The following is a 14,703-nucleotide window of genomic DNA, read 5'->3' on the forward strand; positions in this document are numbered from 1 at the left end:
CACGTTTAACTACTATTAGACTTAGCAGACTAGTTTTTGTCCTATATGTAAGAGAGATTTTTATAATGCTGTTGAGTTTGTATGTCCAGAACATCTTTACAGAACTTAAAGAATTCTCTTGATATTTTAAAAAAATGCTTTATAACATAGAGCTTTGTGTGGTTGTTTTTTGTATTCTGCGTTGTAATATCTAGTGTGAAATAGGACATTTTAAACAGTGCATCAGCTCTTTTCAGGTTATGCAGACTTCAGCTCTATGAGATTTCTAGTAGAGCTTTCCATTTCCTAAATGTCCTGAAGAGCCAGCTGCAATCATGTATTTGTTTGATGTCAGATTATTTCACATTATTTTGCTTAACTTTTAGTGGTTTACTTTGGATGAGGTGTCCAAAGGAAAATTGCATTTAAAACTGGAATGGCTCACGTTGATGCCAACTGCTGAAAATCTAGACAAGGTATTAAAGGAACACGTTACTTTTATCCTAATCTTCATTGTTGTGGGGTGTTTTTTTGTTTTGTTTTGATAAATTTGTAAGTAACTTAATTCTCTAGCTGTTGTGAATTTGGATGAACCTGAACTATTCCAAGCTGTCTGTAGAGCTCTCAAACCAGTCATAACTGTCAATGTACTCTTGTGGCATGGGATTTTAAAATGCTTCCGTTGTCCTCTTCTTTTCTCTTAATGTTATGGTTTGAGAATATCACCTAACATTTAATTAGCTTGGGAGATAAAGCTGGATATCCTATTGTAAACTGTCCAGTCTAAAAATAAAAAAATAAGGAAATGGGGTGGAAATTTCCATAAAAATGGGTTTGATATATCTGTATGAGTCTTGAAAACTTACTACTTGTGCTTCATAGTATGCATTTGTGAATGTTTGTATTTTGGAGATGTTTTTAAAATCATTTTCAGGAACAGGACAGTAATAATAATATTATTTGATTTTCAGAAAGGCTTACAGTATGTTTTTGGTTTAGGTGCTAACAAGCATTAGAGCTGATAAAGACCAAGCCAATGATGGGCTTTCTTCTGCATTGCTTATTCTCTATTTGGACTCAGCAAGAAACCTGCCTGTAAGTTATATTCTGATGGATACCCTTTTTCATGGGTTTCTCTTGCGTACTTTCAGCATGTCTTGCTTGGTAGTATGGCACACTGCTTTACTAACACACATTATGCCATGTTTTCTATACTTTCTCTCATTTCAAAACATGTAATGTAAGGTCCACACTTCTAGTAGTGTAGTATTATAGATGCATATGTAATAAAACATTACTCTTTAACCAGTGTGATTTTTCTTTAAAGACTGCTCCTTTCCTGGACTTGAAAGGCTGCATGTTTTTATTACACAGTGTTTTCCATAAATAGTATGGGATTAGCATGAGGAATGTTAAGGAACTAACTGGGGAAAGGCCCACTTCCTTGAGTTCAGGTAAACTTACTTTGGCTTAGGGTATCTGCGGTAGATTTGAAGGTACTAAATAAAGTCCTCGTTGTGAAGTGAATACTGTGCAGTAGATGTTACAGTGGCAGAATGCTTCTATGAGTTTTCTGTCAGGTTGTCATTTGGAGTATTGTTTATTTTCTGGTGCAAAACATAAAACCAAAAAAATCAATGGTTCTGTCATTATATGGATTATACTATGGAACTGTGAAATAGCATGTTTATGACAAGCACAGACTGTTTTGTAGTTTATATCAGGTTGTTAAGTACTGTTCTTGGTTGTAAATGATAGCAGTAATAAAGTAAACCCTACCATAAATAGGTATGTGAAGCATAACTCTGAGTTTTGCTGTTTTTCAGCATTGCTATTAGATGAGAAATTCTGGAAGTGATGACTGAAATACTAAACAGAGAATAAAGTTTTCAAACCTCAGATTTTTTTGTATGCATTTTGCAAATTTGTCCACTCAAATCTAAGTTAAAATGCTGCATCAGAGTGGTAACAAATAAAAGCTTAGTAGCCTAAACAATTTACATCACTGACTAGTGATTTCATGTCTGTTCCAGCGTGTACAGAGCAGTGTTTGGAAGTAGTATTTGTGGGTTATTTTAAAAGCTAAAAAGATGTAGCTCATTTGGAATAGAGCCCTGCATTATCTTTTTAACCTCACTGTTTAGAATTCATGGGAATTCTATAACTTAGCAGAAAAAGAGTAGAATTACTCTAGTACAGAGCAAGCAGAAAAAGAATAGAATGACGGCGTGCTTAATATCAGTTTCAGAATACTGCATTGCACAGAAAAAGTCCGTCTGCCATCTGTTTTGTGCGCTAGATTAAATTGAACCCATTTCTGTATTTTCTTGTTCGACTACTGGATTTTACTCAAACTGTTACAAGTTTAATATATTTGTTAAAATACACTAAAGCCTCTTACTTAAAATCAATAAAATTCTCTCATCCACAGTTTCCTTTTTTTTTTTCCATACAGCTCTGCTTCCCTATATTAGATTAGCTTCTCCAGCAAATACTCAAAGGCTTTGTCAGGAGTTTAGTTTTTTCCCATCCTCTTTTAAACAAACATTCTGTGATATTTTCTCTCTCCATCAGAAAGGTTAGGCTGTGAGTCTTGAGTTCTACCTGCTTTTGGGGACAGTATTTTAATTTCAGAATAGGATCCCAAAGTTCTTATAGCTGTGTCTGATGGTCTGTCTATGGCACAAGATTGCCTGGGTGGGTTGAGAATAAGGATGGTCATAGTGTGGGACCAGTTTAACCTTGGGTTTTTTGTTGGTTTTTTTGGTTTTTGGTTTTTTTTTTTTGGTCATACTCTACCAGCCCAGAAAAGCAGTTGCTACAAATGACTCAGTATTTAACTTCAAGTCATTTTCTTTCCGGACATGTGTTACAAAGAATATGATAGAAAGTAACATTGAACACTTGAAAATTCCATTTACACATTTACAACAATAAAATAACACAAAGCTGTATTAAATTCACGTTCTCCAAAACAAGATACAAAAAGGCTTCACAGTTAGGTGGGGGAAAAAATATCGCGAGAAGACTTCTTGATGCGAGAGAACTGAAAAGATTCCTATAGATTCTATAAAGACAATGCTTAGACAATGTCATGTTGCTGCTAGACAAACTGCAGTGAATTTTAGCAAATACAGCTTTTCTATGACCATCTGATTTTAATATGGAACAACATTTACAAGACTAAACACGAAAGTCTGCTGGCTTCTCATGTGGTGTTCGTATTCACTGATGGGGGTCATGTGGTGTAATAGCAAAATGAATCGCTCTTTTGGAATGCTTGTATTTATGGGGTACAAAAAGTTCAAAGAGAATGAACTGTTAGAATTACACTGACCCTTATTAATACTTTGGAAAACTTTGTCCACAACTTTAATGTTACAACTGAAATATTTTCTATATGAATAAGTACTTTTTATTACCTTCAAAATGGATTTCTTAAGTTAATGCTTATCACTGGTACATTTTAGATCTTGTCATCAGTCTTGTTTTCTTTGAGTTACAGAGGATAATTCCCCGCACAGGCATTTCTTTTGCACAGATGCATTGTAGTTGTGGGTTTCTGAGACACTGGGATGATTTATCTGAAACATGTTTCATGTGAAGTAGAAATGGTGTAGAAGGCTGGTCTCTAAATTTCCTTAGTTGGATCTGCCATAAAACTCTGAACCACAAAGAGGAAACTTGGAAAGTGGGTTAATATATTTGAATAATTAATAAAAAATAAAAATAAAAAAAACTTTTCACCTTTCTGCACTACAGAAAGTCATTTAAGAGATGAAACTCTTTGTAATGACAAATATTGATTTACTTTTTGTTATCTGTTTTCTCTGGAATCCTTTGACTGTTTTCCTTAAATTTTTGTGTAGTAAAGCTGCTTATGCATTCATTCTGCCACAATCCCATCACTCTGCTTTCTCCTTCCATTTCCATCTTCCTAAGAGTATCTACGAGGGAAACTTTGGGTGTGGATACTTAAAAGAGAGGAGAGCATCGGGACTAGTCTTTTGTGAAAACACTACCTCACTCTATAGAGCACTGTTTGTGAGTTCTCTGGTATTATTTGTATTGTACTTTTTATCTGCCAGAGTGTGGATTAGTGCTACTAAAGCCACTCTAGTGGAATGAGAGCATGCAATTTGTTTTGCTGCATGGTTTCAACAAGTGTGCATTGTTTTTGTGCTATTTTTATTGCATTTTAAAGGCTACTTAAATTTCATTGATCAGCATATCATTGGGTAAGTAATGAACTTTTTATGATAAAAACCCAAGATAAGTTTGTTGTAAAAGCTCTTACATTTACCTTAAATTGCTGATTCATTGAGAAATAAAATACATACTATACTAGCACGCTGTGTGCTGGTGAACTGTTGGCTTTTATTGCAAAGAAACTAAATTAATAAATATTAGAACCAACATCCCTGTAGTTTCTTTAAAAGGTGATGCACTCAATGTCTGTAAGAACTTGCAACCTCTCCACACTGGTTCAAGTATTGCTTTACAAATGGGTGTGGTTCTTTGTGCTCCCCAAACTATCAATTCCCTTGTAAATTCTATTTCACTCCATGATGCTCCTTGTTTTGCAAATTCCCAAGCGCCTTTTCTTTTTTTCAAATTAGACTGTAGTTAGGAAAATCCAGGCTAGGGAGAACCACCAGTTAATATTTTTTGTTTGAATTTAATGTTACGAGATTATTGCAAACTAATGAGCCTCTGGATATCTTACATGTAAATCTGTAAATACAACCTTAGTACCTTCAAAAAGAACGAGAATCTGTTCAGAATAAGAACTCTTTTGCCAGAGGAAGGTGGGTATGCTATTGTAGATGGTGTTGATAAATTTGTTGCTGGCTGGCTACTTTTGGCTTGTATCATAAACTTTGATTTAAAAACACCTTTTTCCCTACACTCCCCAGATCCCAACAAAACCCTTTTCTGTGGTCCTTTCAGTTAGTTTCTGTTTAGAAGTTCATTTTAAAGCATCAAAAAAGTTACATCCATTACCAAATCTGTTAAAATGTAATGAATAAGAAATGCAGTTCATAAGCTATGGTTCAGTTATCTTGTTATTAAAACCGATATCAGCAACTGTTTCTTTTAGTTCTAAAAATACTAGATACATCCTAAAAATAATAGTAATTTTAAAAAAATCAAAATGCTTGGTAGAGTGTAGCCTTGATATTTTTGTTGTGCTTAGGGTCTTTGCATTAAGACATGTCATCTACAAATAACAGCATCTATTTAGACATTAGACAAAGCTTTCCAACTCCCCAAAGTGACTTGTGAGTCAGGGTGGAACAGCAATCATTTTAAGATAGCCAGGTCTGGATTTCCTTTAACAGCTCTTTTAACTGCCTGGTTCTGCAGTTGCAGGGGTGCTAGTCTTGCAGCCAGCAAGAGGATGAAATCTATGGCTGGAGGCCAGGAGAGAGGAGAGGACTGTAGTAGCCCAGAGATAACAGCTTCAGCAGTCCTAAGACTGCATCTTGTTTTCAGGACATGTTTAACACAAGGTACTCTGGAGATATTTACACCTGCAGGTTCAGATATCTAATTGATGTGTAGCATGAGTTACTGGGGTGTGTGTGTGAGTGTTAAATAGGGGGGTCACTTTATATAGGGAGAGGAAAATCCAATGCCCTGAGTGCTCTCTGTTCCTTTCTAGACAGTTTTATTGACTGCTGCGAGCCTAGTTTCATGACACCTAATTCACACATTTACCTATCTAAATCTGATTTATAAGTTAAGTAGTATGAATAGTGTCAGTAGAATTTCTGAAGTGAGTAACACTAATTTTATAATAAGTTATCATTAGTTCATAACAATTTTTCTTTTGGTGTCTATAGAACATAAATTACCCATATTTTAAATCAGCTCTTACAGATCAGTGACTCTCTTCTGGTTATTAATTGAGGATGCACTCATAGATTTAGACTCTTCCAAAGCCCTGTTTTAACCCCAAGCAAGACTTAGTGAGTCAACAGAAGTAATGAGTCATAGTCCAAAGCATATTGAATTAGGATCTGGCTTAATAACAAAACAGCTTGCTAGTTGCGGTGTAATTTATGGGTTTGTTATTAGGATTTACTGCAAATGTCACTGGCTGTTACAGAATACTAGCCTGACATCTGATGTATTCCACTGTATCAGTTACCAGTATCGTTCTTGGATAACCATCCCCTTTTCCCATAACTGCAGAGACACTCAGAACCATAGCAAGACCATTTTGTCGCCCAAGGCAAGACCTTTTCTTGGCTTTTTATATTGAATACTCCCTCCTCTTCTAGTCTCCTCCTGCCCAGCCTTTCAGCCACCATCCTCATTGACCTGCAGTTCCTTCCCTTCAAACCTGAAGTCTGGCTTAAACATATTTGCCCCAGCTGATGTCCCTCTTGGCCTATCCTTGCTATGATTCCAGAGGAATTGAGACATGTTCAATATCCAGGAATCATTGGTTGTCTGCCTTTATAATTGATCACATAGGTTTGGTTTTGACTTTTAAAATTCTTTGAAATAATAATAATATAGGGGAAGAAAAGATGTATACTGAATATGCAGGTTCAAATGTGAAGGACAGGTGGCCAGTAAGTTGAGGGGCACTTTGGGATCCAAAATGATGAATTGCAGATATGATCTGGAAATTTAAGGTACTCCTCCATAGAGGACGGTCATTGCACCCATATAAATATGGGGTAGAAGTAGTTGTCTGATGGGTAGCTCTGCAGAAACAGATCTGTAGTCGTGCTGTATCATGCTTTTATGAAGGAGAAACACCATTCTGTATATAGAAAGAGGAGTGTAGTCTGTAAGATGTATGGACTAATCCTTCTGTTCTATTTAGCCATTACTAAGGCCCTGATTTTGGCTGCAGCAATTTAAGATCTGGAGGACAGCAGTGGTGATAATGAGCAAGCCAGTAAATGTGACTAGTCAGAGTAACTAGGATGAGTTTAGCCTTAGGAAGCAAAGATGGGGTTGAAAATGATGCAAGGCTGCTGCAAACAAATTGACTACTTCTGTTTCTTACTTTCTGACAAACAAGTGCTTAAAGTCCTGCAAGGAACATACCTGTTGGGTATGAAAAAACAATTTCTAATGAAAAGGATAGTTCAACGTTAGGATTGATACACCTAGGGATATTGTGCAGTCTCCATCTTTGAAGGTCTTTAAATACAATAGTAAGTCTCTAATGTATCAGATACATAGCTGTGGAAGATTCCTTAATTTTATTTTAAGAAAAATAATGGTTAAAAAAATCCCACAAAACCACCCAAACCTTATTTCTGGTTTTCAGCAGTTTCATCATATTGTGTGTTCATTCTGAAACAGAAATTTTAAAGCTGAATGCCAGGAGTCTCGTCATATATATTTGGCCAACTTCAGGATAAGACATTCCAAAAGAAAATGTAAGAAAGTATTTCTGCACAAAGGTTAAATCTCTCTTCAAATTTAGTCACTTGGATTTGAATTTCAGGAAAGCATTTCTTTTGGCAGAGCATTAATAATATCAATTCCTGTTCATAAACCTGCATGTTTAAAAAGGCCATTATGCAATTTTTTTGTTGCCACACACTACAGCTTTTAAAGCAGAATTCTCCTTTGAAACAAAAAAATTGTGCTTAAAGAAAAAGGCAGCCATAAGTATACTAACTTGAAGTCTGTTTTATTTCAAAACTGTATTTCTTGAAATTATTTCTTATGAGTTGAGTGCAAATTTTCTTCAACATTTCTGTACTTTACATGTGTCACTTCAAGCACAATACATTATTCTTAAAATAAAATTTAAAAATTTGCTTAATGGAAAGTAGTCAGAGGTTTTGTCCTGCTAAATCAGTTCAGATTCCTATTACTAGTGTATTTCCATGTCTTCATCCAACTGAGTAAAGTAGTAGACGTTCATTCTAGTTAGCATGCAGTGTTTGTATCGTTCATCTGCTGAAGATCATTTTATAATGATCTAAGCCCTATCAATACTTTTAGCATAGTAATTTCTCCCATAAAAGGACTCCTTCACATAATTACTTGACTTACCATCAGAGAATCTTCTATGTTGTGAAAATATACTTAGCCAAATTTAAAAAAGGTTCATTCAGAAGGCTGTCCATAGGACATCAGGCATTCAATAAAACTTATTTTGTGAAGTTTCTTTATTATGGTAAAAAACACTGCTAAGGGAAATATAAGTGCACTGAAAGTGAGTATACTAGTTTTAAAGCAGAATACAAACATTCAGAGAGGAAGAGAAAAAAAAAAGGTTTTGTCATACTTTTTTTTGTTGTTGTTGTGGTTCCTTCATTGTTTTGTTTGAAATATTCTTGGGGTTTTTTTACGTTGATTTTTTTTCTTGCTTTGTCCTACGTTGTCATGTCATAATTAATTAACCTAGTGAAATTGCTTGATTGCATGACTTATTAACCCTTCCTATGTTCATTCTCTCCTGACTTAAAAGCATAATCCATTAGAATTTAACCCTGATGGCTTGAAGAAGGCTGCTGTTCAGAAAGCCCTAAAGGTAAAATTGATGTAGTTGTCCATTTAAGGTCACAAAAGTAATTGGAAATGCACAAACGCCTGCAACACTTCTCTTTCAACAGTGGATGGCATTTCTGTTGCCAGATATATATTTAGTGCAATTCCATTTTACTTAAGTTTGGTTTCAAGAAGCGGTCAAGGCATTGGTGAAATACTGTGGTCTGTAGTAATCTGAATTTTAGATCAATTGAGTGGATGTAGACTGCTTTAGAAGACTGGGGGGGGGAAAATAGTCCTGAGAACTAATTAGAAGTAGCAACTAAAGAACAAAGCTGACATGAAAGCTAAACCATCTTTTACATACTGAGTGATACTTTATTGGTCAATTCTGAATGACTAACCAATAAAGTCAATCTCTGACATCTTTGAAATAATCTTGTTGCTGCTAAATGTTTTTAGAAGGCTTTACATCTTCTATATAAATGCTACATAAATTTAGCCCAGCTAAAGACTTGAGGGGCAAACTTGGAAGGCATAAGCCAAGTTCTCAGCTGGAAGAACTTGGACCAGAGGCAGTCTCTAATAAACTGTCAACAGCAAATCTGGCAGTGTCAGGTGTTAGGGGTGCATTATATGTGTGTGTACATATTGCTGCCTATTTAGCAAGAATTAAAAATATTTACATGTCAGCATAAGCAACAGAGTCTTTTTGTCAACTTCTGTAGTTTAATAATTTTATGCAGAAAAGGGAGTTTCGGGCACCTTTTTATGGACAAAGAAAAAAAATGAAACAAATTTCACCTACCATTTTTAGACACCATCAGTTGGAGTGTAATCTGACTTACTTTCTGTTCCTTAAACCTTTGTATTCTGTTGTCTTTGAGAGCTAAATATTTTCGATTGGAAATCATGAAAAAAAGAAATGCGGCGTTCATCCAAGAAAGGAGTGCTTTCTTAACAGCTTTTTTCCTAAAGGAAAGTATGGTTATAAGCAGTGTGTCACATTAAAGTCAAGTAATATTAGTGGAAGTATGATGTCCAAAATGTAAGTTCAGACCCCAAAATACCTAAAATATGCACATTCTTAATTTAAAAATATAAAATATTTTAATCACTTGGTTCTAATTGTGACCTTACATGCATTAAGTAGATTTTAACTAACTTTCTGTTTACATACCCGATCTGTACAATTTCCTACATGGTAGAATTCCAGTGTATTATTAACCATGTATACTATATTTTCTAGGCCTTTTAAACTGCATTAACACCTGCTTGAGATGATTAACTTTCATGTCTAACTTTTCTTTCTGACTTAATTTTTGTTAGGTTAATTTAAAATTTGTGAAAGAAACAGGTAGTTGGGAATGTTCCTTTGTATATGTAATTTGTTTCTAAACTGATGTTTATTTTCACAGTTTGATGTAATGCTATACACCTGGTGAGCAAGGCTCAGATATGGCAGATGGTTGATTCTCTAATAAAGAGTATTTGGTAAACTGTAGAAATATACATCAGGTACATTATAGCGCATCTGCTTTTTCCCCAGCCTGGCAAGGGGGGAGTATCAATGCTCTGATATTATATCCAAATTAATACTACTGCAATGTAAATAAAGTAAGCTTACTGAGTTTGTGCTTTCTCCATATCTCCCATCTGCATGCAATATTCATTTTGCTTCATTAGCTTTGGAGGTTGTAATGCTCATTAAAACATAAGAATTTGCAGCTTAACAATTTAATTTGAAGAAAATAGAAAGGAGTCCAAAACTCCTGCTTATTTGCAGCATTTTGCTTCAGCATATTAGGGTGATGGGATGCCTTCATGTTAACGTGTTCACAAGTTACTAGCCAGTCTGCCATTCAAGCCTGTTGAATAAAATATTGAGAATAATAGCATATAGTAGAATGCATATGATTTGTATTTTTAAGATTCAAAAATTTGAGAGGCTTTGCTTTAGTCTGAAGGCAAAGTTTTTGCTTTTTCTTTACCAGTCAGGAAAGAAAATAAACAGCAATCCCAACCCACTTGTTTTGCTGTCAGTTGGACACAAGGCACAGGAAAGTAAGGTAAGTTCCTCCTCTTTATACTTGGCTCCTTCTACAAACATTTGGTGGCTCTGTGTGCTTGGTGTTGGCTATTAAGGCACTGAGCAGATCCACTGCGCTAAAAGTTACCACCAGAACTGAAACTGCCAACAAGAAGCCAAGGATTGAATGGGTGCTTACTCAATTTAAACTGTCTGTGAGTAGAGACCAGGTTTTTAACTATTTGCAGATATCCTTCCATAGTAGGTTCTGATCTGCAACCGGGATTCCTACAGTAGTGATTATGTAAATAACAGTGTGGGCAACCAGCAGACTTCAAAACACTGATCAAGATTTGAAAATTAACAGAACCACAGAGTTATAGAAATTCCTAGGTCAAATGGGACCACTGAAGATCATCTGCTTGAACCTTCTGTTTAAAGTAGGGCCTCAGATTAGCCAAAGTGCTGCTTAGCTCTCAAGGTTTAGCCAGGCTACTTTGTCGTTATGTCTGCTGTTATGTCTCCCCGCAATTAATAGGTTGCTGAAAGTAGTGAGATTTGGCAGCGAAATCTTCCACATGGGACTTTGAGATTAGAAGGAAAATTACTAGTTTCTGGGAGTTTCTTTGAGTGAGTTCAGCCCTTATAGAGAAGTGCTAGAAGAGAGAGAATGTGCCAGTCTGAAGACCTTGCATTTGTTCATAAACTGGTGTGAAGTAAAGGTTCTTCAGCAGGAGTTTTACTTTACATACAGCAATGTTATAGCAAAACATATTCTATTACATATCCTGTGTATAATTTTGTATGTCTTGAGTAGATCCCACTTGGCCTTTGTTTAACTATGTCAGGTTTCAGACATTAACTTTCCAAAGCCAAAATGAAAAATGTAGTTAACTCTTGACACAGACTTTACTAGACAGAAAACTTTTGTAATTTGTATGCTTCCTGTTCTCTAACTTTAGATTCGATACAAGACCAATGAACCAGTATGGGAGGAAAACTTCACTTTCTTTGTACACAATCCCAAAAGACAAGATCTTGAAGTTGAGGTATGTTGTCTCACTCTCTTTAGATACCTTTGTTTTCTAAAACATTTCAGTAGTAACATTCAGACATTACAGGCGGTTATGAAACTGAGTATATTGTGCACACCATTAAGATTATACTTAAAGTCATTTTTAAGATCAGACTATGAAATGTGTATTTACATTTACTACTAAAAGGTAGAAAGACTATAGCCAATCTCTCACCAGAAGATAATAGCTGATGGTTGTCTTAAAAAAAAAAAAAAAAAAAAAAAAGGAAAAAAAAAAAGGAAAAAAAGTAAATTTTGATACCTGTTTTGAATCTTAAGTCTTAACTGCTAGCAGAAATTGCTGTTACGTATGGCTGATCTGTTTCCTCTCTCATCCTAAGGAAGTCTTTGCTTTATTCAAACACTGTATCCCTTTACACTGCTGACATGTCATTTACATAGGTCAAAGAGACTGAAGTGTAAATGAGTGCTGTCCTAGTTACTATTCCTCTAACAAGTGTGGGAATTCATTTTCACGCAGACCATTTGGAAACCGTGTAGTTATTTGATCAAGGGTCAGGTAGGTGTAGATGTGATGGCTGGTTTTCTGTCTGGTTTTGCTGCAGAAGATCAGGATGAAGAACCTAGGCATTGAGTATATTTGCTACTTTCTTCAATGTAAAGTAATCGTATGATCAGGGAAATTTGGTTTAAGAACAAACTATCTTCGATATTGTTTGGGTTTTTTCCTTTTAATTAAAACTGTCATTTCCTTTTCTTTCTCTGAATTCTTACAAAGCAGATGATACAAAATGACTTAGCTTCTGTGTTCCTTCAGGTGAGGGACGAACAGCACCAGTGTTCTTTGGGGAACTTCAAATTGCCTCTAAGCCAGTTGCTGGAGAGTCAAGATTTAACTATGCATCAGCGGTTCCACCTGAGCAACTCCGGTCCAAACAGCACTATAAACATGAAGATTGCACTCAGGGTACTCTAAAACTTTACCCGTTGTAAATATCTGAAAGCATATTTAAGATTATTGTGACTTCTGGTCTTGTAGCTTTTTGAAGAAGATAGTACGTTTCCTTGGGTGTCACAATGCCATGTGTCCTTAGTTGTGGCAGTGCTATCAAGTGCACAAAGATAACCTCTAATTTAAATACATTCTATTCCAAAACCAGAAATTTCTCTGAACAAAACAGTAATCAGTTGTATTAATTAAGACTGAGGCTCCCCATGGTTTTATGTTTAGAAATCATGCTTAGAATCTGAATTCCTTCAAGTGTCTTATGACTCAGTAGGCTACAGATCAGTGAAATCACCTTTATCTTACAGAAATGGAACTGAGGTCATGACGGTTTAAAATTAATAAATTTTATAGGGAAAGGAAGTACCTTCATAGTACTAGAAAAATTCAGACCAACTTTCAAGCGCATTAGAGTTTTGAAGATGAGACTTGCATACCTGAAAGCTCGTTTGTCTTTTTTCTCCAGCTAAACTATGTGGTTTAATAAGGTAGTATATCTCTTTGCAAACACTGTCAAACATCTGTTAACTTCTGCTATTTGGTCTTTTCTAAAGCACTTTCTTGCTTACTTGTCATTAATAAATGAAAATAAAAGAGAAAATAAGGACAGTGAATGAGAAGAACTTGTGATGTAGGATTAAATTTCAAAAGATTAGAAGAAAAAACTTAGAGCTTTCCAGGTGACTAGAACTGCAAAGTAATTAGCACCTGCACCAGAAGCGTGTAGAGTACGGGAAGGAAATAATGAGGAGAATAATTCTAAATGAATGAGAATTTCACATTGTTTTATAGTTACTGCAGTTGCCACAAAGAAGGTGGAGCTGTGTTTTGCTGTGCAAAAGGTTTCCTGTTGTAGAGTGAATAAATGTGAATATTTTTGGTTCTGCCTTAGTGTCTGAACTTAACACCTTGTCACCAACCAGTACTCTTGTAGAAACAATTTTTTCCTGTTTTTTATACTGGAAAATAGTAATATTATATGTATATCTACTGTATCTAGATCCTTTCTCTTGAAAAGCAAGCAAGATCTCCAGATCATCAACACTCAGCCCAAGTAAAAAGGCCATCTCTTTCCAAAGATGCAAGAAAATCATCTTTTAAGCCTCAGGTTCCTGTCTCACCACCACCTGATTCAAACAAGCCTGTTCCAGCTTCCCCAGTGACTGATAGTGAAAAAAAGACTGATACAGCTGAAAAAAGTCAGCCTCCCAATGCCAGCCCTCAGTGGCCAACAGATCTCAGCCGAAGTTCCTCAAGTCTTCATGCCTCTAACTTCTCTTATTCTCCCAGCCACCTCTCAGTCAAAGAACCCACTCCTAGCATAGCCTCGGACATATCTCTGCCTATTGCCACGCAAGAGCTACGGCAAAGACTACGACAGCTTGAAAAGTACGCTGTTAATTACTTGTTTTTCCAATACAGCTAAGTTGAGTTATAAAAAAGGTCATCAGTACAGCCAAAGAAAGAATGCTTAGTTTGCATCTCAGTAATATTTTTTTCCTCTTGCACTTTGAGCCTGGCATTTGAAAATAAGTCTGTGGTTTTCTGCTTCCTCCCAGTACCTCAGACAGATTCTGTCATTAGAAGTTACCTTAGCATTGTGATGATGTGCAGGATAAAGCCCACCTTGTTCTCATAGCTACACTGTGCAGCGCTAAAAAGAGCGGGATGGCAAGAGGGAAGGTTATTTTTCAATACATCATTAATCACTTTCATACCAATAGTTGCCTGTTTCGCCACTAAATCCTATTATCATTAATATTAAGCCAATTAAGCTGAATATAGCTGGTCTTTTTAAATTACTCGGAGGGATAGTTGACTATAAAGAATGTTAAATGAATAGTCAGTTACTACTCAGTTGAGGATTGCTGCAGCCATGCTTTCTTAAATTCTCTAATTTTTTTTTTTACTTGCCTTAATGGGCAGCTCTACTTACCAGTAAAGATAGCTGAGCAGCCATTCTGCTCTCAGAAGGAGAATGGAAACCATTAATTCCCTATTCATGTAGCTTCTCTGTGAATCTAAGTAGGAAGATTTAAATTTTTTATTTGTAAGGGATTGAACCGATTCATCTTTTTCTCTATCAGAGCTGATAGAATCAATAGAGTAATATAGATTGAAAGAAACCTCTGGAGGTTGGACAGCCCTCTGCTCAAAGCAAATCCCACTTCAAAGTTATATCAG

General features: G+C 35.7%; 1 protein-coding gene across 2 annotated transcripts in view; it reads left to right on the forward strand.

Annotated features, from left to right (window-relative positions):
• The window catches only part of ESYT2 (extended synaptotagmin 2), an 85,880-nt gene that overhangs the window by 63,138 nt on the left and 8,039 nt on the right, over positions 1-14,703 (forward strand). Inside the window, exons 12-18 of one of the 2 annotated variants that reach the window (XM_075746617.1) lie at positions 366-455; positions 979-1,074; positions 8,429-8,491; positions 10,443-10,517; positions 11,440-11,526; positions 12,331-12,480; positions 13,520-13,908. In XM_075746617.1, coding sequence (XP_075602732.1) covers positions 366-455; positions 979-1,074; positions 8,429-8,491; positions 10,443-10,517; positions 11,440-11,526; positions 12,331-12,480; positions 13,520-13,908 — 950 coding nt within the window. The remainder of the gene's footprint in view (positions 1-365; positions 456-978; positions 1,075-8,428; positions 8,492-10,442; positions 10,518-11,439; positions 11,527-12,330; positions 12,481-13,519; positions 13,909-14,703) is intronic. The other variant, XM_075746616.1, reaches the window with a different exon arrangement.

This window comes from Balearica regulorum, chromosome 2 (genome assembly GCF_011004875.1).
Source record: "Balearica regulorum gibbericeps isolate bBalReg1 chromosome 2, bBalReg1.pri, whole genome shotgun sequence".
Classification (NCBI taxonomy): domain Eukaryota; kingdom Metazoa; phylum Chordata; class Aves; order Gruiformes; family Gruidae; genus Balearica; species Balearica regulorum.